This window comes from Medicago sativa, chromosome 8 (assembly GCF_051527215.1).
Source record: "Medicago sativa cultivar Bolivia chromosome 8, Bolivia_mono, whole genome shotgun sequence".
In the NCBI taxonomy this organism is placed as follows: domain Eukaryota; kingdom Viridiplantae; phylum Streptophyta; class Magnoliopsida; order Fabales; family Fabaceae; genus Medicago; species Medicago sativa.
The window spans coordinates 67,741,555-67,762,063 of NC_140756.1; the positions used below are offsets into that span (position 1 = coordinate 67,741,555).

At 31.8% G+C, this 20,509-nt stretch overlaps 2 protein-coding genes, 1 long non-coding RNA gene and 1 pseudogene across 7 annotated transcripts; 2 read left to right on the plus strand and 2 right to left on the minus strand.

Annotated features, from left to right (window-relative positions):
- Nucleotides 1-2,987: 2,987 nt before the first annotated feature.
- LOC146900804 (uncharacterized) lies at nucleotides 2,988-3,753 on the minus strand. The gene is made up of 2 exons (XR_015023491.1): nucleotides 3,609-3,753; nucleotides 2,988-3,482 (listed from the first exon to the last, which is right to left on the minus strand). It is a non-coding gene; the product is annotated as an uncharacterized LOC146900804 (long non-coding RNA).
- A 5,296-nt stretch (nucleotides 3,754-9,049) lies between these two features.
- On the minus strand, nucleotides 9,050-12,400 carry LOC146900805 (protein translocase subunit). The gene is made up of 4 exons (XM_085733297.1): nucleotides 12,052-12,400; nucleotides 10,879-11,149; nucleotides 10,676-10,797; nucleotides 9,050-9,372 (listed from the first exon to the last, which is right to left on the minus strand). Exons 2-4 carry the CDS (start codon nucleotides 11,132-11,134, stop codon nucleotides 9,208-9,210), a joined length of 543 nt encoding a protein of 180 aa, XP_085589423.1. The 5' UTR covers nucleotides 11,135-11,149; nucleotides 12,052-12,400; the 3' UTR covers nucleotides 9,050-9,207.
- A 53-nt stretch (nucleotides 12,401-12,453) lies between these two features.
- LOC146900806 (uncharacterized) lies at nucleotides 12,454-17,717 on the plus strand. 4 transcript variants are annotated; one of them, XM_085733294.1, is made up of 8 exons: nucleotides 12,454-12,604; nucleotides 12,688-12,821; nucleotides 13,933-13,989; nucleotides 14,126-14,218; nucleotides 16,244-16,322; nucleotides 16,447-16,571; nucleotides 17,024-17,167; nucleotides 17,243-17,717. In XM_085733294.1, the coding sequence occupies exons 2-8, from the start codon at nucleotides 12,696-12,698 to the stop codon at nucleotides 17,477-17,479; spliced, it is 861 nt and encodes a 286-aa protein (XP_085589420.1). In that variant the 5' UTR covers nucleotides 12,454-12,604; nucleotides 12,688-12,695; the 3' UTR covers nucleotides 17,480-17,717. The 4 variants fall into 4 exon arrangements, with proteins under 4 accessions (XP_085589420.1, XP_085589421.1, XP_085589419.1 ...); XM_085733295.1 differs by having other exon boundaries at nucleotides 12,694-12,821; XM_085733293.1 differs by having other exon boundaries at nucleotides 12,454-12,584; nucleotides 12,687-12,821.
- A 678-nt stretch (nucleotides 17,718-18,395) lies between these two features.
- On the plus strand, nucleotides 18,396-19,255 carry LOC146900807 (transcription factor RADIALIS pseudogene; annotated as a pseudogene). Its single transcript, XR_015021710.1, has 2 exons — nucleotides 18,396-18,774; nucleotides 19,016-19,255. The product of XR_015021710.1 is annotated as a transcription factor RADIALIS pseudogene (transcript).
- Nucleotides 19,256-20,509: the final 1,254 nt, after the last annotated feature.

Consider the following 20,509-nt stretch of genomic DNA (forward strand, 5'->3'; position numbering starts at 1 on the left):
CAAAGGTGAGACGGTCCTCTATTTCCCTCCGCGACGTGGACAACCGACGCCAAATAAAAAGGGGAGCTTATGGCTTCCCATTCATGTTCGCTCGGAATAGGTCGCCCCTCCAGAACATGAGAGATTTCACTCCATGGAATAGGGCTCCCCTCCAGAATAGTAGATAAATATCTCCATGGAATAGGTCGGCCCTCTAGAACAGGAGAGATTTCTCTCCATGGAACTAGGAGATTTGTGCTTGAGGTCCCAACCCGGGTAGACTCCATAAGATAACAAGTGTCTATGCCAAATAAGGAAAAGATATCCAATGACGGTATAGAAATGAACATCGGGATATGATAGTGGTTTCATGAACAATCCGTTGCAAGGATTGGATTTTTTTTATAGTTGAAATGTCAGAAAATGCGAACCAAACCCAAATCAGAATAAGGAATAAAAGGATATCGCGATGTAAGTCTATTATTCCTCGCAAGATAGGTGTTGCAGATTAGACAACTGAATTTGTAAAAAAAAAAAATCATTAGCGGCGTAGCACATACTATGTTTATACACGCCCAATAAAAATCTAACATTTGTTTTTATTTTTGAAGGAAAAATCTAACATTTGTTGTTGTTCATCGGATACCTACCAGTTAACATACAACTGATTTATAAAAAATACAAATATTTTTTAGTTTTTATGATAATATAATATATTTTTGTTGCAAATATTAATATGCCGTAGGTCGGCATAAGCTCCCTATAATAGGTCCAATTTTTGATTGGAGACTACATACTTGAACAACGACATTTTTTTTTTGAGGAAAAGGGTATCAACAGACTTGAAGTAATACTCGACATAGGAGACCGTTGTTTTGTTGCATTTTTTTTGGCTTTCGCACCGGTTTCCGACCTATCAAAGATGGACGACTAAGATTATAAACTGTTATAACTTTGGTCTTAACATACTTGATGAACATTTGTCTCTTAAACAATGGCCTTACAAAGTTCTAATAAGCAGCATAGCTATATCCCCAACATTGTCATAGATAGGTAGACTTCCTGCACAAGTTGATAAGAAACATAACATGATTTTGTCAATATATATAACCAAACCCTGTCAAAATTTGAAACCAGCAGTAGAATATTAAGCACCTGCAGAGAAAGCTTTATGTCTGAATATGAGTAAGCTTTATCATATTCCTAATCATACCGACAGATATTTGAATATGTTACATCACACACCTATTGTATATTGGCATTCATTTAGACCTAGATAAACTAAGAGTAATGATATGTACAATCATTTGTGACAACTTTGATGACAACTTTCATTTTCTCTCTTCTCATTGGTCCAAAACAATAGAAAGAAAAAAAGAAAGAGAGAGAATAAGAATATAATGTGAGTATGAAAGATAAAATTGTCAAAAGGTTGTAATAAAGTGATTGTAGAAATATCATTTCTCATAGACTAAACCACGTTATCTGATTCAACACTCATAGTTTCAGTCATAATGTTACCAAAATGACACAAACAAGGTCCCCACCAGCAGAACCTAAAAAATACTATAATGTGTTGACTATTACTTGGAACAGGCTCAGGTTCAAAAGGGAGACACGTTTTTCTTGAAAAAGATTCATAAGCGGCAGAGCCTAAAGAATATAATGTGTTGGTCCACAGATTTTGGGAGTCAACTTCTCCTCGACATTCTCAAAGACCAAAAGATTTCAACCATACAATTAAATCCACAGACAGGGGCGATTCCCTTTGAAAGGATGGAGTAGCTTTGCTACCCCAAAATTTTTATTTTTATCGACTCATTAGGTATATTAATATGGCTAACTACCCCAATAATATTTTTTTAGCTACCTCAACCAAATTCATTTGCAAATAATTAGCATAAATTAAAAGGTTAAAAAATTATTACTTGATTAATAAATTTATTTGTCTTATTTTGACATTTCGTTCTCTACAACAATTATAAAGAAAGTATTTTTAGCAATAAAAATTATCAATAGTCAAACATAATAGACGATAATTTCATAGTTAGAGATTAAACATACTTAACTTTTAAATTTAATATATAATATTTTAAAATATAAAGTTTTTTTTACCCAACCAAATTATTTGTATTTGGCCCCTTCGTAAAAATTTCTCTAGCTTCGCCGCTGACCACAGATAATAATAACATTTGACTAAATTATCGTAAGGGTTCTCAAAATTGACAACACCTTAGAGCTTTTACCACTAGACCACTAATATTTTTATTGAAATATTGTTGCTTCTAAAGTGAATATGTAATCCTAAAGACTTTTTTTTAAGCCATTTACACTCATTTTTATTGTGTTTATTTCCATGTTTGATTACTTTCACATAATTTAATTTATGACTTTGATTCCATATTCATTTTTGTTGATGCAAACTAATGTTTTTTTTTTTTTTTTTTGAGATTTTGCATGTCGACCACTCTCAATCATCACTTAGTTTGATTGTTTCTATGACTTTAAATGTAACTCTAAAATTAATAATATAACCACTTTGATACTTACATATGAAACTCTACAAAACCCGTACATCGTTCGAGTTAGAGTCTAGTTACTCTTCAAAAGAGTACCAAAGGGAGAGATGAGAGTTCTTCAATTTTCTTCATACCCATTATTGATCATCATTTCTCTATGCACAATCCAAACTTCCTTTATTTTAAGATCATGAGCCACATGTTCATTTACCTCAATCAATGATGTTATGCCAAGTGTAATTTCTTATATGCCAATTTGAATCATAACATTTATCTCGATTAACAAAGTTGATATTGTTTCGAGGCGCCCTCTACAATGTCCAAGTTAAACATGCCGGTGCAACATAAGCAAGGGAGCTCATCCTAGTGCTGACACTAGGATATGTATAATTATACAAGTAATAAAATCAATAAATGACAAATACACCTAAACAAATAAAACCAACAAAGACAATTCCAACATGATATTCTATTTTACGAAATGCAGAGTATTAAATATTAGTATTTCTCCAAAAAAAACACACCTTTAGTAGCAATGATGATAATATCACACAGTAGAAAATCACTAGATAAAAGAAAATTTAGAAACTTTCAGGGTGTGGCATCAATATAATTGAAATGTCACGACATGCAGTTAAAAACAAGATTCAACATTCAAAAGACCAAACACAATGTTAATCATCTTTGATTTGATTCAGTACTAAGACGAAGGAAATGGATCGAGGGTGAGAGATCACATCATAGGAGATACCAGCTCAATCGAATGTAAGTTGGCACGTTCCAGAGGCCCTTGGCACGTTTGATAATCTTTTGAGAACATCGTACTTCTTACTTTTTTCCAAGGAAATATCAGAAATAATCAATGTCTTCAAAACAAGTCCTTTTCGCAAAACATGCTCAACAAACGACACCTCATCCGGAGATCCTCTAAATCCTTTTGAGAACACTCTGCTTTGGATCCCATCCTGAAATTGGTGAAGAATTCTGCAGGCAACAAATGACTGGTTTTCAGATGCAATGCAACTTCTAGTTTATGTAATCTATTTCATAAAAATTGGCTAATTTCACATCAAATTTATATAGACCAAATTAAGGTTGGATTAAACAAACCTTGTCCTTCTGAATCATGAGAACTTGAAGCACATCGTTGGGTAACTTACTGATCCTATCTTCTTCTTTGGAGTTCAGAATGAATAAGTTTGGATGGGAACCACAAAACAGATGTATCAGGGTTTGCGTTAAAAAGAGATCGAGAGAAACCTAACCCGTTTTTTTGTTTTGTTTGTTTGATACTATCTCCCTTTCTTTCTATATATAGACTCACCAAAAATAATTTATCAAATCTTTCTCAATTATTTTTTAATCTCTCTTTTGCGTAAAAAAAAAACGATTTTTAATCATATACATGCTTTAGCTTTTGTACCAATGTTCGTTTGTTACGTATTAAAATAAAAATTATCTTGATATAATGTTTATTTTGTGTTTGTTTACCTTAACAAAAATCACTTTAAAAAAATTTAATTTGTTTGGATACAACTATAGAAAGTACTCCTTGTTCTTTTTTAAGTGTCGTTTTAGAATTTTAACACAAAAATAGCGAAATGTATTTTTGCTCACTTTTTTTCCTAATATACCCTCATTTTAATCCACTAATAATTTCCTGTTTTTTTGCACACACTTTATCTTTCCAATAAATTTAATATGTAACAAACAAACTCTCTTTCTCCAACAATCCTATTTTTTTGCGTGCTTTATCTTTATCTCATAACAAACAATTTTCATTTTTCTAAATATTGTGTGTATCTCTTGAAATTTTTAACAAGTACTACTCATGTTATTTATATAATTTTAACTCTTCATGAAACTATTATCATAGGTAACAAAATTTTGTTTAAATTTGAAGATAACAAGAAACAAATTTTGTATTAAAATAAAACAAACAAACTTTGTTTAAAAAAACAAACATTAGTTTTCCAAATATATAGCATTAATTAATTTTATTGAAAAATATAAGAATAATTGACAAAGGGTATAATTGACAAATCATACCCTTAAAATACCAAAACGACTGTTAAATAGGAACGAAAAATTCATTCTAAAAGACACTTAAAAAGGAACGGAGGGAGTAGATTTTTTTTGTTACAAAATTAATTTGATCTTTTGACCCTTATTTTTTTCTCTCCTCTAAAAAAATCTATTTTTTTAAAAGCTATTCTTAACCGCTTCTCATTTGAAGTTGTTTTTTGATTTTGATTATTTTTTTTATAAAAATTGTAACTAGCAATACTCTTAATACTTTAAAAACAATGATTTTTTTCTTAAAAAAAATGTACCAAACGAACCCAGAATATAAAATTTATCTCTCTTGTTAATTTTTTATTAGTAAAACTTTATCTCTCTTATTAATTGTTATATATTCCATCCGTTCTAAAGTACATGTCGCACTCAACTCCCGTACATATGTCAATACACAACTTTGATCATTAATATCTTTAATTATATATAATAAAAAATTATAAAAATTTGATATTTTGAAAATATTTATTGAGACAAATCAAACATCTTACATGATAACATTTGAAAATATAATTATAGATATAATTAATATCTTTAATTATACATATAATAAAAAATTATAAAAATTTGATATTTTGAAAATATTCATTGAGACAAATCAAACATCTTACATGATAGCATTTGTATTTATGTCTTGTAAAAAAAAACATTTGTATTTATATATAGAGTAAATTACACTCCCCTCCCCTCAAAGATGCTTGAATTACACTCCCCTCCCCTCTTATGTTAAAATATACACTCCCCTCCCTTGAAAAGTAAAATTTATACTTCCCTCTCTTATAAGATGCTTGAATTATAACTCTCTCCCTTAATAATTAAATATGCACTACACTTTGATCTATTTTGACATAAACAAATATTTTTATGATATATATTAATTTTGAACCACCATTTAAGAAAAATTAATTTATTTCTTGATAATTTAAATGTCAATGATAATTATATTTAAATATTTTTCTATTAATTTTATCATTTAGAGTATAAAAGTAACTTTTAAATAACCATGCTTTATTGTCTTTAGTAATCTTTCCCATATTTTAATTTTATTTTGGGTTGTTTCATATTTTATAATAGGGATTAAAACCACATGTTAATGAAATTGTGAATAAAAAATAGCGAAAAAATATGTATTCAATTTTTTATTATATTAAAATAGATCCGCAATACTATTTTTTTGAATTGTGTTAGATTATTATTTTTTTGCTAGATTATTAGAAATAAAAAATATATATTGAGGGAGCAAAATGTAGATTTTAACATAAGAGGGGAGGGGAATGTAATTCAAGCTTCTATTGGAGGAGGGGAGTGAAAAGTTTTCTAATATGTTTTGAATAAGAGGGGAGGGGAGTGTATATATTTTAACATAAGAGTGGAGGGGAGTGTGATTCAAGCATCTTTGAGGGGAGGGGACTGTAATTTACTCTTATATATATATATATATATATATATATATATATATATATATTAGTTAAAAAAATATGGTCGAAGTAAGCTATGTGAATAGTGCATATTATAAATATATATATATATATATATATATATATATATATTAGTTAAAAAAATATGGTCGAAGTAAGCTATGTGAATAGTGCATATTATAAAATTGTGACATGTATTTGGAAACTAAGCTATGTGAATAGTGCACATTATTATAAAATTGTGACATGTATTTGGAAACGGAGGGAGTAGTATGTGGAGACATATTTTTTATTGAAATTATATAGTATGTGGAGACATTTTTTTTTTTTGAAAGAGTAGTATGTGGAGACATGTAGGGTCGTATTAATGGATGATTGGATGTCTATATATTTTAAGGCGAACATTACGATACTCATCTAGTTTGTTTTGACTAACAAAAAGACGGACACTTATGTGTCTGTCTTTCCGCTTTTTTTATTGCGCTAAAGTTTGAAAATTATGAACGATGTTTATTATTAAATTTTGATTTTGATTAAAAATAAAAATATAAATACATTTTTCTTTCAAATTATAACAAATCAAACTAACCATGAATATCTATTTCAATATCACCAACAATATAACAAAAAAATATAATCTAAATTCTTATTTTTTTTTATGACACCAACAACAATCTTTATTATAAAAAAAGTTGTTTAAGGGTATAATTGGTATAATAAAAAAGTAAGTATATATACTCATTTAGTTTGTTACACTTTTTAAATGATAGAAAAAAAACTGGACTTATATATACGCATATCATGTTTGTACACATTTATTTTAATATTTGAATTTACTTTTATCTATTTGTTATATATATGTGCTTTTTGTATTGAAAATTTAGAGTAATTTGAAAAAAGGAAAAGTCATCTCATAAGAGATAAAACATGCTATTTTCTTTATAGAAGTACTAGCGAGTGTCCATCTTTCCGTTCTTTCTGTTGCACTAACGTTTGAAAATTACGAACGATGTTTTTTATGAAATTTTAATTTTGATTAAAAGTAAAAAATATAAATGTTTTTTGCTTTCAAATTATAACAAATCAAACTAACCATGATTATCTATTTCAATGAAACCAACAATATAAGAAAAAAAAATATAATCTAAATTTTTATTTTTTTTAATAACATCAACAACAATCTTTATTATAGAACGGTGTTTTTTTATGAAATTTTAATTTTGATTAAAAGTAGAAAATATAAATGTTTTATGCTTTCAAATTATAACAAATCAAATTAACCATGATTATCTATTTCAATGAAACCAACAATATAACAAAAAAAAAAAATCTAAATTTTTATTTTTTTAATGACACCAACAACAATCTTTATTATAAAAAAAAGTTGTTGTTTAAGGATATAATTAGGATAATGAAAAAGTAAGTATAGATACACTCATATAGTTTGTTACACTTTTTAAATGATAAAGAAAAAAAGTTGGACATTTGTGTTTGTTACACTTTTATTTTAATATTTAAATTTATTCTTATCTGTTTCTTACATGTGTTATTTGTATTGAAAATTGATGGCATTTTTGAAATATTTAAATTTATTCTTATCTCTTTGTTACATGTGTTATTTGTATTGAAAATTGATGACATTTTTAAAACCAAAAAAAGCCAACCCAAAAAAAAGCTGAAAGAGATGTTTTTTTTTATATACAGTATAGATAAATAATATTACTTTTAAGTCGTTTAATTAAAAAAATATTAATTCCCCGTGTCACGGACACACTAGTTATATTCTATGAAGCCCCGGTACGGATACGGGTGCGGGTACGATACGATACGGGTACGCGAATACGCGATTTTTTTTTAAATTTAGGATACGATACGGTTAAGATACGTTAACAAAAATTTATAATCAAACTTATGCATGTAAAATACTTGAAGAAAATTAACATTGATTACTCTTCATTATTATACTATTATAAAAGTTACAATTTTTTAAAAATAATACATGTGATCAAAATAAATTTTTTTGAAAGTTTTCTTATAACTATATTACATTTTCATATGTTGGGATATTGAGAGAAACATCATTAAAAAAACTCAACACAAATTTTATCTAATATTGATTAACTGAATCACATCTTTCGCTACGTTCATCCACAAGAAGTATAATTTTAAGTGTTTCATCGAGAAACAATTATATTGATGCATATCTAAAATTGAGTCATATACATCTATAATGAATATTTACAACATTGTCTCACTTTTTTACTCTTCATCTTTTTTTAGGATACGTGTCTGTGAAGTATCTTAGAAATATCCTTGTGTATCTGTGGAGTATCACATAAGTATCCGATAAAATATTTATTAAAAATTAAAATAATTAATTCCGATACTTCGTGGATACGTATCCGCGAGTATCCGTGGAGTATCGGTATCCGATACGTATCCGGTACGGGTACGTCTCGGTTATGGAGTATCCGGGCTTCATAGGTTATATTACATTCAACAACATAATTACTATAGTATAATTTAAAATTTTCCTTAAGTGGGGATCCATCATACCCGGATTCCACCCCTTCTGTTTTACACTCTTCTTCCCTACTTCACTTCTCACTCTTCACAGAAAAAACTCTTCCTCCATTCCCAATGTGGAGCAGCTTCTTCCCCCGCACCTCTCCACCTTTAACCTCATCTTAACCATTTCACCCACAAGACAACATCCTTCCCTTAGACCCCAAACTCAACTTCACCTTCTCCCCCACCTCCAAACCCAAAGTATCCATCTCCCATTCCCCAAATAATTCCAATTTCACATCTTTCTTCCCACACTACATGAAAACCTTGTCTTACAGAAACCAGTAACATGGAATGGATCAAATAGGAACCGATACTATAACTTCCAAAATTTAAATTTTATATGGGACATGTCACATGTAGAGGGAAGATGCAAGCTCACCGTGCATATGGACAGATCTAAACCCACATATGATGTTAATATAAACAGGTTTAACACCCGTCCAGAGTAAAGTAGAACAAAAACAAAAGTAAGGCGGAGCTTCACACTTGTGTAAAGAGAAAAATTACTTAAAATAAGCAGAGTCGCCCAATCATCAGACAACATAAAACAAATTGAAGATATAGTATGTGTAGACGGTTCAAATTATTAATTGGCCCAAAAACTTGACCGGCATTAACAATTGCAAATGAGGTCCTAAATAAATTTAAGCCATAGACTTTTTCTTCTCTTCCTCAAGGCGCTGCAATTCAACCAGTCTTTCTGCCCACTCTCTTTCCCTTGCAACTGCAGCCATTTTACGCTCTACCTTCTTAACGTTCTTCTTCCGCTTAGCCTCTTGCATCTGAGCTTTCCTTTTCTTCTTTTCCGCCTACATGCAAAAAAGTTCCCAATGAACATACAATTATATTAGGTGAAAAACCATGATCACAGTTATGTTTATCCAAAGACCATTTGGCTGATATACAACCAAAGTTCAAATTCTTCTATAAGGAATTTTGGATCAATACCATAGAGAAACTTTCATTTTTTTAAAAAGAATAGGACATGTATTTTGTTAGGTTGTAAAAGAAAATTACTCTAGCCTCCCTAATACATAGCTAGAATAACAAGCAGCAGCTGACAGATAAATGGTCATAACCAAATCAATTTAGCCTCAGCGCATTGTGAAGTTGTACAAAACAAACCTTCTAGCTTTAGTTGACACTTGACAGCCAATTATTTGCCACAGGGGGCAGTAATACGGACCACATACTGGTATGATAGTATGATACCTTAAACATACATATAGGTCAATCCTCTCAGTTGTCACTTTCTTATTTCTATTTTGTGGTTATTATGGCTATAAGTATGGATACAAAATACTGTTGACATTCAATAGAAAATTAACTTGCAACAAACTATGAGTTTCATTTAAATCTTGGACCATCTGTATTGGGTAATGGAGTTAGGTTTATGGTTACAGAAGTACTAGTGTTTGTGATGGTTACAGAAGTACATGACAACAATTAGTCCTCTAAAGATGCTTTCACTGTGAAAGACAACATAACCTTATCTATCGTTCACAAGTATTTGCTTTTATTTTTGCTACAAGTTAGTGACAATAACAGCAAAGAAAACATGAGGCAAAATTCATGTTAATATGTTATGAGAGAGCATCAAGATGGCCAAGATTAGTTTATGTTAAATATTATTAGAGAAATGATATTTGAACAACCATTTTTTGACAACTTTTGTGACAACTTTCTCTCTCATACTCACATTGTCCTTCTACTTTCTCTTTCTATTGCTTTGATTTTTGTGCCACTACCTAAACTTCTATGTATAATTTAGTTGTCCAACAAGTTGTCACAAGAAAGGGTTGTTCAAATAACATTGCTCAAATTATTATTAATAATCTACAAGCAAAGTGCATATGCTAAACATGTGAATGATATGAACTCTCACTGCTAAATAAAAAACCACTCCAGACAACACCTTTGTTCCAAACTCATGCACCTTATAGTTTATACTCCATGAAAGATGATATGTTTCCTAGTAAACAATATTCACAAAGTTCTAATTATTATCTTCTAACACTACACGACTCACACATGTAAATCAAAGGTCTTGTTGAACAAGAATAAATAAGATGAACCTGATATATAAAATGAAATTAAGTGGCTAATATATACCAGTATAAAGGCACGGCGCTGCCTCATGCGTTTCTTCTCATTCCTCCTCTTGATGCTCCCTTGATTAGGCTTATTGGGAAGTATGGTCTCGCCAGTTGTGTGTTCAACCCAAGCATAAGGCCCTGGACGACAAGTTCATCATAAGTTAAGTAGTTTCAGACGAAATTTGAAAGCATGAGAAGTAAAGAAGCAACGCAACGCACCAGAGGGTCTCAAGCTAGCCCGCTTTCGACGGGGTTTATCAGAAGGTCGTCTCTTGGGAAAACGAGTGTCTGTCAAGCTGTGAAAGTGGCTCAAAAAGGGAAGAAGGAATTGGGGTGGTTTGCTGCCGGAAGATGGTTGCAAAGAAGAATGAAACGGCAATGTGGAGGAGATTTGTGAAGTTGCTACCGTCCTTGACGACGAGAGTGAGATCAGAGGGCGTAAAACATTCCCGAGGACTCCTCTTCCGAATCTCATTTTTCTCGTGCACACCTACAACATCACCAATATACAAATTTTTCTCTGAACAGTTGAATTGAAATCCTAACGAACTAAAAATGTATGAGTTGATTATAAAAAACAAGGCAGCCATTCACCATAGTAATCTACACCGATTCAATAGTTTTTTCAGCTCAAAATTTATGATTCCAATTACATTTAGTTTTTTAGCTAACTAACTATAACCGATTCTGCTGCATCAATTATATTTGTATTGTAACTAATACGACTACACTAACTAACTTCTCAATTGATTTGAGCTTAAGGTTAACGGACCTGGACGAAGGAGAAAAATATTAACCTAACAAACAATTAATGACATTAGAAAGCCACTTTACATAGAACTTGACCAAGTCTCTCAACTAATTCATCATGATACTAACCGTTGGAATATCCAACTCATAAATGCCTTATTTTTACCCTTTGAAGCCGTGAAAATTACTCAACTTCCTATATCATCCTTCACCCAAATGGATCATATATTCTGGAGCTCTCACAAAAAAAAAAAAAAGGCATTTTCACATTTAAAAGTGTCTATCACTCCATTAGACAGTGGCAGAAAGCATCGACTTCTCAAATTTGGACAAATCTTTGAAACATTCGAATCGTCCCTAGACATGTTCACTTGGTATGGAGAATGCTTCATAGCTGAGAAAATACGTTCTTCGCATATTTCATAGCCCGGGTTACTACACTATCAATATAAAATCAACAAAGGAAACAATGAATCCTGATTCAATTATTCTTCATAAAATCAATTTCAGTAACGAAAACCTAAAGGCTAAAATCAATTTTAGTACTGCTATCACTCTCTTGATTCAATTTCAATTTCACTATCCTGATTCAATTACTTTCACTACTACTATCAAATTCAGTATAATAATTTCAAAACTGACCTGAAAACTGATGGGTTGCGTGCTTTCGTGTTAATGGGCTGTGAGAGGAGAGGAGAGCGACGGTTGGTTGGTGGTGGGTGGCGGTGGGCCGCTGGGTCCGTGTTGCTGTGAGAAAGAAGAAGGAAACGCGTGCGTGTGTTATTACTATGATGTTGATGTTGTAGTGTTCATTGTTTTGTGTTTTTGTTATTGATTTCACTTTTTTTTTTTAATGAGTTTTTTTTTTCTTGTTTTTAGAAAAGTTTTTTTAATGAGTTATTGATTCAATCTAAATTTTTAAATAATCGTAGCCACTTATCCCAATAATTAACTTTAAATTAAAAGGTTAAGATCAAATCTACATTGAAAAAGATATCACGACCATTCATCGCCGTTAACCCCATCATAGACCACACCTCAACTAATCACATACTCTCTTCTTTTCCTCTTCAACTTTCTTTCCCGACACCGATCCTTTTCCTCCTTCAAGCGCCGCCGCCTCTTTCCCCTATCGCCACCGTTTTCGGCACCGCAAACTTCCTCCGTGAACCACTGTTATTTCGTGATTAGCTAGGTTTGATTTGATTACTATGCTTAACACACATTAGTTTTCAGTTTGTAGTTTTAGTCGTAAAAGTTTTTTTACACTTTGTGAAGTTGCAGGAATGGTAGGTTTATCTTTAGGAGAACAATGTTTCATAGAAGGTGGCATTGCTCAAGATCTTCGTTGTGATGGTAGAAAAAGATTGACTTATCGACCTATCCTTGTTCAAACTGGAGTCATTCCTCAGGTAATAATGCTTTCATTACTTGCTACTTATAAATTATGTATTTCACCGCCAACCGACACTTTAAGTTGAAGGCGTGTTTTAATGTTTGACACTAACACGTGTCAGTATCCGACAATTAATGTTAAAGTTACATTTAATTAATTTAATTTAATTTTCTTATTAGCTGTGTCTACGTGTTAATGTCGGGTGTCTATGTAAGTGTGTCATAGGTTGGTATTTGCTAGGGTGTTCTGATGATTTGACCCCAATCTGGTGTCTGTGAGTGTCAGGTGTTTGTCATCTTGTTAGTTTTTCGAGTAATGTTATATGAACATCCAAACATCAACACCTATTGGACTAGTATAAAAATACATCAATCATATCTATTGATGTGACTATAAGTGAGAGAAATAACTAATTAAAAAATGATATAGTATCTATACAGTATAGATATACGTGGTTGGACAACCAAAATGTTGTCAATATACTAACATTTCTCTAGTTTTTCATGGGAATGGATAGCTAACTTTACTATTCCATAACTTTGATATCTTTAGTGTATTTTGATGATATGATTAAAATAAATTATTTAGACGAGAGAGGGACAAAGTTACAAAGTCACCATATCTCAAATTTAGCCAATCTTGATCCATGTTTCATAGCTTGGCACTCACAAGGGTCTCCTAATAATCATTTGACCCTAGACTGGTGTCTACATGTCAGTGTTTGATGTACGTGTCTGTATGTGTTTGGTGTCGATGTTTGTGTCACATGTCAATGCTTCATAGCTTGGCACTTACAAGGGTCTTTTGTGTTACAAGGGTCTACGTGTGACTTTCTGCGTAAGTGCTTCATAGCATGACACTTGCAAGGGTGTCCCGATGATTTGACCCCAGCCCAGTGTCCATGTGTGGGTTGTTGCTGTCTCTGTCAATGTTTCATATTTTGGTACTTGCAAGGGTGTTCCGATGATTTGACTCCAGCTTGATTAATACATGTGAGTGTCCGTGCTTCATAGCGTGACACTGTAAGAGTGTCCCAACTCCCAATGATTTTAATTTTGACCCCAGTCAGTGAAATTTTTCTTGCTTTAAGTAGTTTTAATTTGTATACTTTATGAACTTCTTGATAGGCAAATGGTTCGGCAAGAGTCAGAATTGGTGCTACTGAAGTCATTGCTAGTGTGAAGGTTTGTGAAGATATTGAGATTGATCTCTTTTTTCATGACTCATGATTCTTTTGTTTAATAGTATGACGATTTTTTTTTTTAAAATCACAGTAGTTTTTCTTTTACTTATCATGATATATTGGCCACGCAAGTGCAGGCTGAACTTGGAAAACCAAGCTTGATGCAACCTGACAAAGGGAAAGTCTCGATATATATTGACTGTAGTTCGACTGCAGAACCAGCTTTTGAGGTTTGCTTATTCTCTTTATTGCTTCTCCTCCTCCTTTTTAATTTTATCTAGTAGTAAAGTTATTCATATATTCTGGTTTTCTTTATATTATTCAAGTACTGTGACAGTGTCAACATCGATAGCAAAACAAATAAATAAATCAGTTGATAAAACTTTGTTCACTCACACAGCTGGAATACTTTCACTTATTAAAATGGATAAAATTCCACAGGAACAGTGGATACCTCTTGATACTAGAAGGAAATACATCAAAATGAAGAAAATGCAAGAAAATATCTCTTCCCATTTACTTCCTCCACATGTGACATGCCCCCTTTTCTTTTTAGCATAAACCTTCCAAATTTGAGGCCTATGGCTAATTTGGTCTACCAATTAATCCATACCCCTCCGTGGTATGGATGTCAACTCCTATCATTGCTCCCTTTCCTATGTCGGTTTCCTACGTGAGGACCATAGTACCAAGGAGCCAACTTTTGATTGATTCTCTTTGGCACTGATCGCTGCCTTTAGGGTCCATAGCTTCCCCACAATCATTCTTTGATGTTTACTTAACCAATTAACTTGAAAATTGAGATGCTGTAAAATTCCAAGTCTATCAAAAAGTTCTCTAGGCATGGCCTCCACCGTCCTTATCTCCCCAAGTTTCTATGCAAAAGAGCACTGCCCACTGCTTAGGTGAGGAGTGTCAGCAAAGCTCTCTAACACTCTCCATACTTGGGTGAAATTTGTTCCCAAATGACACAACTCAATAGGTGGCAGTGAATTAAGCTATAATTTTTTTCGCAAAGTTCAAATCCTTTTTCAATATTGGGTTGCTAGAGTTAATTATTCTTGAAGTGGTTAATGAACAGAATAAGTTGGGTGGTATACAATCAAACTAATCCAATAATTGGATGAAGAACTTCTGATTTGGATGATATAAAAATGTGTGGTTGGTCCAAGTAGAAAGAGACTCAGATACCTTAAACAAGTGCTCAATGGTTCAATCTTTGACTTTTGTGTTTGGAGAAATTCTGGTTGGGAAGTGAGAATTCATCATGTAAATCCAATAGGTTCTGTGATGGAAATTAGTCACATTACATGGCTTCCAAAAACAAAAAATAAACTAGTAATTGTAACTAATACAGCCTATAGCACACAGTAAAGATTCACAATCTTCATTTAGAAAATTAAAAAGTAAACTTGACTGAAATGTAAAAGAGATAGATTAGAGAGATATGCAGTTGATATATACTGGTAAAATCACGTCCTTGTGAGCTACATCCTGTCCCCGAGCTAAACTCAGGACTTCCGCTTATGCTTTAATTGAGAAATTACATGCAGACAATCAAACACTCAACAACATACATATCTCACCCTTATACCAATCTTGAGATTCTTCACTCAAGAAATACAACCTTTACGGATTCCACGCCCAAAAGCAATTTTAGGGATACCACACCCAATATGTAACTGAATAGAAAAACAACACTAAAAGGTGTACAGTAACATAAGCTGTAACTGCAAGGACTCTCAAAATAGAGAATATACAATTTGTCACCTTAGTGAATCTTCAATTCGAAATGGCAGTGAAGGCTCTTAGTTAATCTTGAATTTTTTGCAACGTTTCTATAACGTGTTTCTCAGATTTATATTCTTCATGAAAAAAATTATTTGTATTTATGAGAAAGATATGTAATCAACTAGTTGTTTCTGTATATTGCGATTTCTTAACTGCAATTTGTTTATTTGTCTTGATATGATCGATTTAAATTTAGGCTATAACCGATTCAATTCTTCCAGAATAACTAAAATGTTCAAATATTATCTTTTAGAGTCAATATTCTATTCTGGAATCGATTACACATTCAATTCCACGAACTGTAACAGATTATTTATATTTAATTAAATTTTTGGAAGATTTCATGATCATTATAATCAACTCTTTCGTATGTCTTATTTACCATTCTTGATTTTTATTTATATTTGAGCTCGTCAAAATCATTAGTTTTATTTGGCGTTTTATATCTTTTGGTATGTATATAGGGTCGAGGGGCCGATTGGTTGTCAGCAGACCTGTCAAATGCTCTTCAACCCTGTCTCTTGGGTGCTAAAAGTGGAGCAGGTCTATCTTCCTCCTAATGTGAAGATTATGTTTACTCATATACTTTGTTTTTCCCCATGTTCTTACTTTTTGTTAATTGTATATTTTTATTGCTGTTAAGCCCTTTTACTTTATTGCCCTCCAGGTGCTGGAATTGATCGCTCCTCACTTCTTGTTGTTGAAGGGAAAATTTGTTGGGATCTTTATATTGATGGGCTTGTTGTTAGTTCAGATGGGAATCTGTTAGACGCTCTAGGTGCTGCCATCAAGGTACAACTGAAAATGAAATATAAAATTATATGCCTGAAAGGCAACAATAATGGATTTATGGCCACAAAATGATTATCATTTCAGACTTATAAGGGACCGTCCTTTGATGATCATGGCAATAATGTTTACTTTTCAAATTTTCATGTCCACATTCATTATATTTTAGCTGTTGATGTTAATCAATAATCATGTTACGGACATGATATTTGGGCTGTTTCAAAGACGTGATCTATGATCTCCCCCTCTTTTTTAAAATGTCAGTTTTGGGAAATGGTTTGAAGTTATCCAAAATATGCGATCATTCTAATTGTTTCTAACTAAAATTATCCGAACTGATCTTGCAATCAGTTTTTCACATGATTTTCTTTTTAACCATAATGTTGATATTATAAATTTATTTTTAGAATTAATTGCAAATGCCTTGATGTAACTTATGCCTATTATTCTTGTAGGCTGCTTTGAGCAATACCGGTATTCCAAAGGTTCAAATTGCTGCTGGTGCATCCAGTGACGAGCAACCAGAAGTTGACGTAAGTGACGAGGAGTTTATGCAGTTTGACACATCTGGAATCCCTGTTATAGTTACACTGACTAAGGTAACATACCTATCCTATCTTGTTTTGTTCTCATTGTCCATATTTTGTGATTTTCATACAATCTCTCCTTTCTAGGTTGGGAAGCACTATATTGTGGATGCCACACCTGAAGAGGAATCCCAAATGAGCTCTGCAGTTTCAATCTCTATTAATAGGCAAGGGCACATATGTGGTGTAACCAAACGAGGAGGTGCGGGGCTGGATCCAAGTGTCATTCTTGATATGGTATCCGTGGCTAAGCATGTAAGCGAGCAGTTAATAAATAAACTGGATTCAGAAATAGCTTCTGCTGAAGCTGAAGATGAGTCATGAGTGCTGACATAGAACTTTCAACTTAGTGATCACTAGGATGTGTTGTACACTGTAATTTTTAATTCTAAAATGGAGATTATATTAGGGAAAATAGTATGCTCTTAAAAGAACATGCTCCAAGGAATTTTGGATGTATTCAATGAGTATGTATGTTCAATACCATGAGAAAAATCATTAACTCAAAGTCAGCCCATTGTTGAGCTGTTCATTTACAATTAATTTTCAGCACATGTTTAAACTTGGCATGAGCATTGCCCACGGACGCATAATCGTGTTAGAGATGTAGTAACGCTATCGGTTAACCTTCATCTGTAAGTTTTAGGAGAGTTAATTCTTGATACGAAAAATTGTTTTCATAAAAGTGTAACCTTCACCTAACATCCTAAGTTTTCATCAAAGAATCAGCCATCGAGCTGCAAAGCTTACTACCTATTTTGTTAGCAGTAGCATTTAAACAAGGCAAAGAGAACAAACTATGAAATATAGACACAAACACCAGACATGAAGATGCGATGAGGGCACGTAGGCACCAACCTATAGGACCACTCGTTGAAAATAAAAGATAATATTCAAACTATCTTCAGGTCTGGCATTGCATGTTGAATATTTTGACACTGTAATCCACTGACTTAGTATCTAAAAAGAGAAGTCCAAGTTGTCAATGACAAAAATGAAGAAAGTATCTTTGATTTTAGAACAATAAAAGGCATGTCCCTAATTTGATCTTGATTCCCATCTTCCACTTGTTGTCCACATTCCTGATTCATATTGGGAATTCCCTTAGAACAAGTATCTTTATCTTTTGTCTTTTTCGAAGATATATTCCTCACCAAGAGGCTAAACCAATATCCTTACCAGTACCTTTCCTCTTACTTATAAGGTACTAGCTTGGTTATTGTTTTCTCATACCATTCCTTGACTCAAATAACTATCAACTTTTCTTCCTCTCTTCCTTTTCCTATTTGTGAAAACCAATTAACCAAGTTAGTTCCATTTTTCTAAAGAACTTTCTTATACCATTTTTTCTAAATTAAGCTCATCTTGTTCTTGAAATGGGATCAACTTGGACTCCAAGGCAAAACAAACAATTTGAAAGAGCTTTGGCTATATATGATAGAGAATCTCCAGATAAGTGGCAGAATGTTGCCAACATGGTGGGAAAATCAGTTGAAGATGTTAAAAGGCATTATGAGATCCTCAAAGAAGATGTTAGGCGCATTGAGCATGGTCAAGTTGCATTCCCTTACAGAACAAATAATGCTAATAACTGAGGCCATGGTCTTGAATAATAAAAGGTATATGATTCACCTTTTTCCCACATTTTTTTATTCACATCCGTGCAATCTTGTACAGAATCTTTACTTTTTATTTAATTTAAGAAAAAAAAAATTTCCCACATTTTTTTATTCACATCTATTCAATCTTGCACAAATGTTTACTAAGTTTTTAGTATAGCTACAGCCTTTGGCTGCTGTATATATGCTTAGTTGTTTGTTTTTTAGTGCACTGACTTTTAATTCCTTCTTTCACTGGCAGGTTCTCAATCCAGAATCCAACAAAATTGAAGACTCAAGTATCCATAGTTAATTAATAAGTAAAATAAATGAAAAGTTGTACTATCAACAGCAGTGAACAGAATATTAGACCAACTACATTGCAAGCTACCAATTATGTCCATGTATTTACATTTTTTTTTCCTTCCTTGAAGCAATTTACTTACAAATTAAACTTGTGTGTAAACCAGTATTAATTTATCTATTGTTATGAATATACCTATTAGTGGATGTCCATCCCTTAACCTTCCATATGATTGTAACTCCCACTAGTGAGTGGATTGTAATGTGATCTTCCATTTACCTATATGTGTCCTATAAATAGGACCTATATTGCAATGTAATGACACACTTGTGAAGAGAATAATACAAAGTATTTTCATCTTCTTCCTCATCTTCTTCTTTGATCTTATGTTTTAGTTTATTTCTTAACACGTTATCAGCACGAAACTCTATCAGAGAAATGGCTTAATTATCTTGGAGGCTATATTCCTATAAATTTTCTTCTTCTCATTATCTTTGCACTAATTAATCTAATTCATATGATCATGATATCATGTTCTTTTTCATTGTTTTTATTTTTGTGTTTGTTTGATTGAATTACATAGGTTGATTATGTTCCAGCATAAACAAGAGCAATGGATTCACAATTGTTATAATGAAAGATATTGAAGAAGCTAAATAAGCAATTTGAATGTATGATGGTTTTGTAAGTCTACTTTTAATTTTAAGTACTTCTATAATTTTCTTGCACGTGTCTTTTCCTTTCTATTTAAAAAAACATAAACTTGTTAAAATTGCATAATTTGAGAAATTTTAGATAACTCAGATGGATTATTTCATGCTATACTTCATGCAAGAATTTTATAAGAACATTAATATTTGTAGTTAATTTTTTCATATATATCATATTTTAGTATGATGATGGTCAATATATTGATTCTTGTATGCTTGTATGTGTTCCTAATATTAATTTGTAATATCCTTGCTTGTATTGATATGTATTGGTTATTGTGTTCATTTTCTTTTTTATGAGTGTTTAACTATGTAGTAGACATTGATATAATAAGTCTCGAATTTCTGTAACCAATTGCTTCTTATTTGATTAGATTTGTTTATTTAAGTATACTCTAGTATGTATATAAGGTATAATCATATATATTGCTTTTGTAGTGAAAGGAACCATGAAAGAGTTGTAGAAATTTACTTGTTGTACTTTTGTGTTTATTTGGTTTTGATTGTTGTGTGCATCTCTATCACAATTTCTTATTTAGTCTTGAATCATATGTGAAATTATTTTTCAAGTTTAACTTGATTGTATTTGTTTGGCCAATTTTTTCTTCTTCATAATTATGGTTAATTTAATTGATCTATACTTATATTTTTGCATATAATTTTTGTTGAGAAAGTTTCTATGACTTATGGTTATCATATATTTCTTTGTTTATTCTTGTCAAATTTTGAAATAATTTAATAT

Bases quoted from the DNA above. Each gene is read 5' to 3' on its own strand.
- LOC146900805 (XM_085733297.1), bottom strand. From the start codon at position 11,134: ATGAGATTCGGAAGAGGAGTCCTCGGGAATGTTTTACGCCCTCTGATC. The intron at 10,798-10,878 runs GTGCGTTGCGTT...CTTGTCGTCCAG, and splicing joins GGCTAGCTTGAGACCCTCTG to GGCCTTATGCTTGGGTTGAA. The intron at 9,373-10,675 runs GTATATATTAGC...TTTTGCATGTAG, and splicing joins AGCGCCGTGCCTTTATACTG to GCGGAAAAGAAGAAAAGGAA.
- LOC146900806 (XM_085733294.1), top strand. From the start codon at position 12,696: ATGGTAGGTTTATCTTTAGGAGAACAATGTTTCATAGAAGGTGGCATT. The intron at 13,990-14,125 runs GTTTGTGAAGAT...ACGCAAGTGCAG, and splicing joins AAGTCATTGCTAGTGTGAAG to GCTGAACTTGGAAAACCAAG. The intron at 17,168-17,242 runs GTAACATACCTA...TCTCCTTTCTAG, and splicing joins TTATAGTTACACTGACTAAG to GTTGGGAAGCACTATATTGT.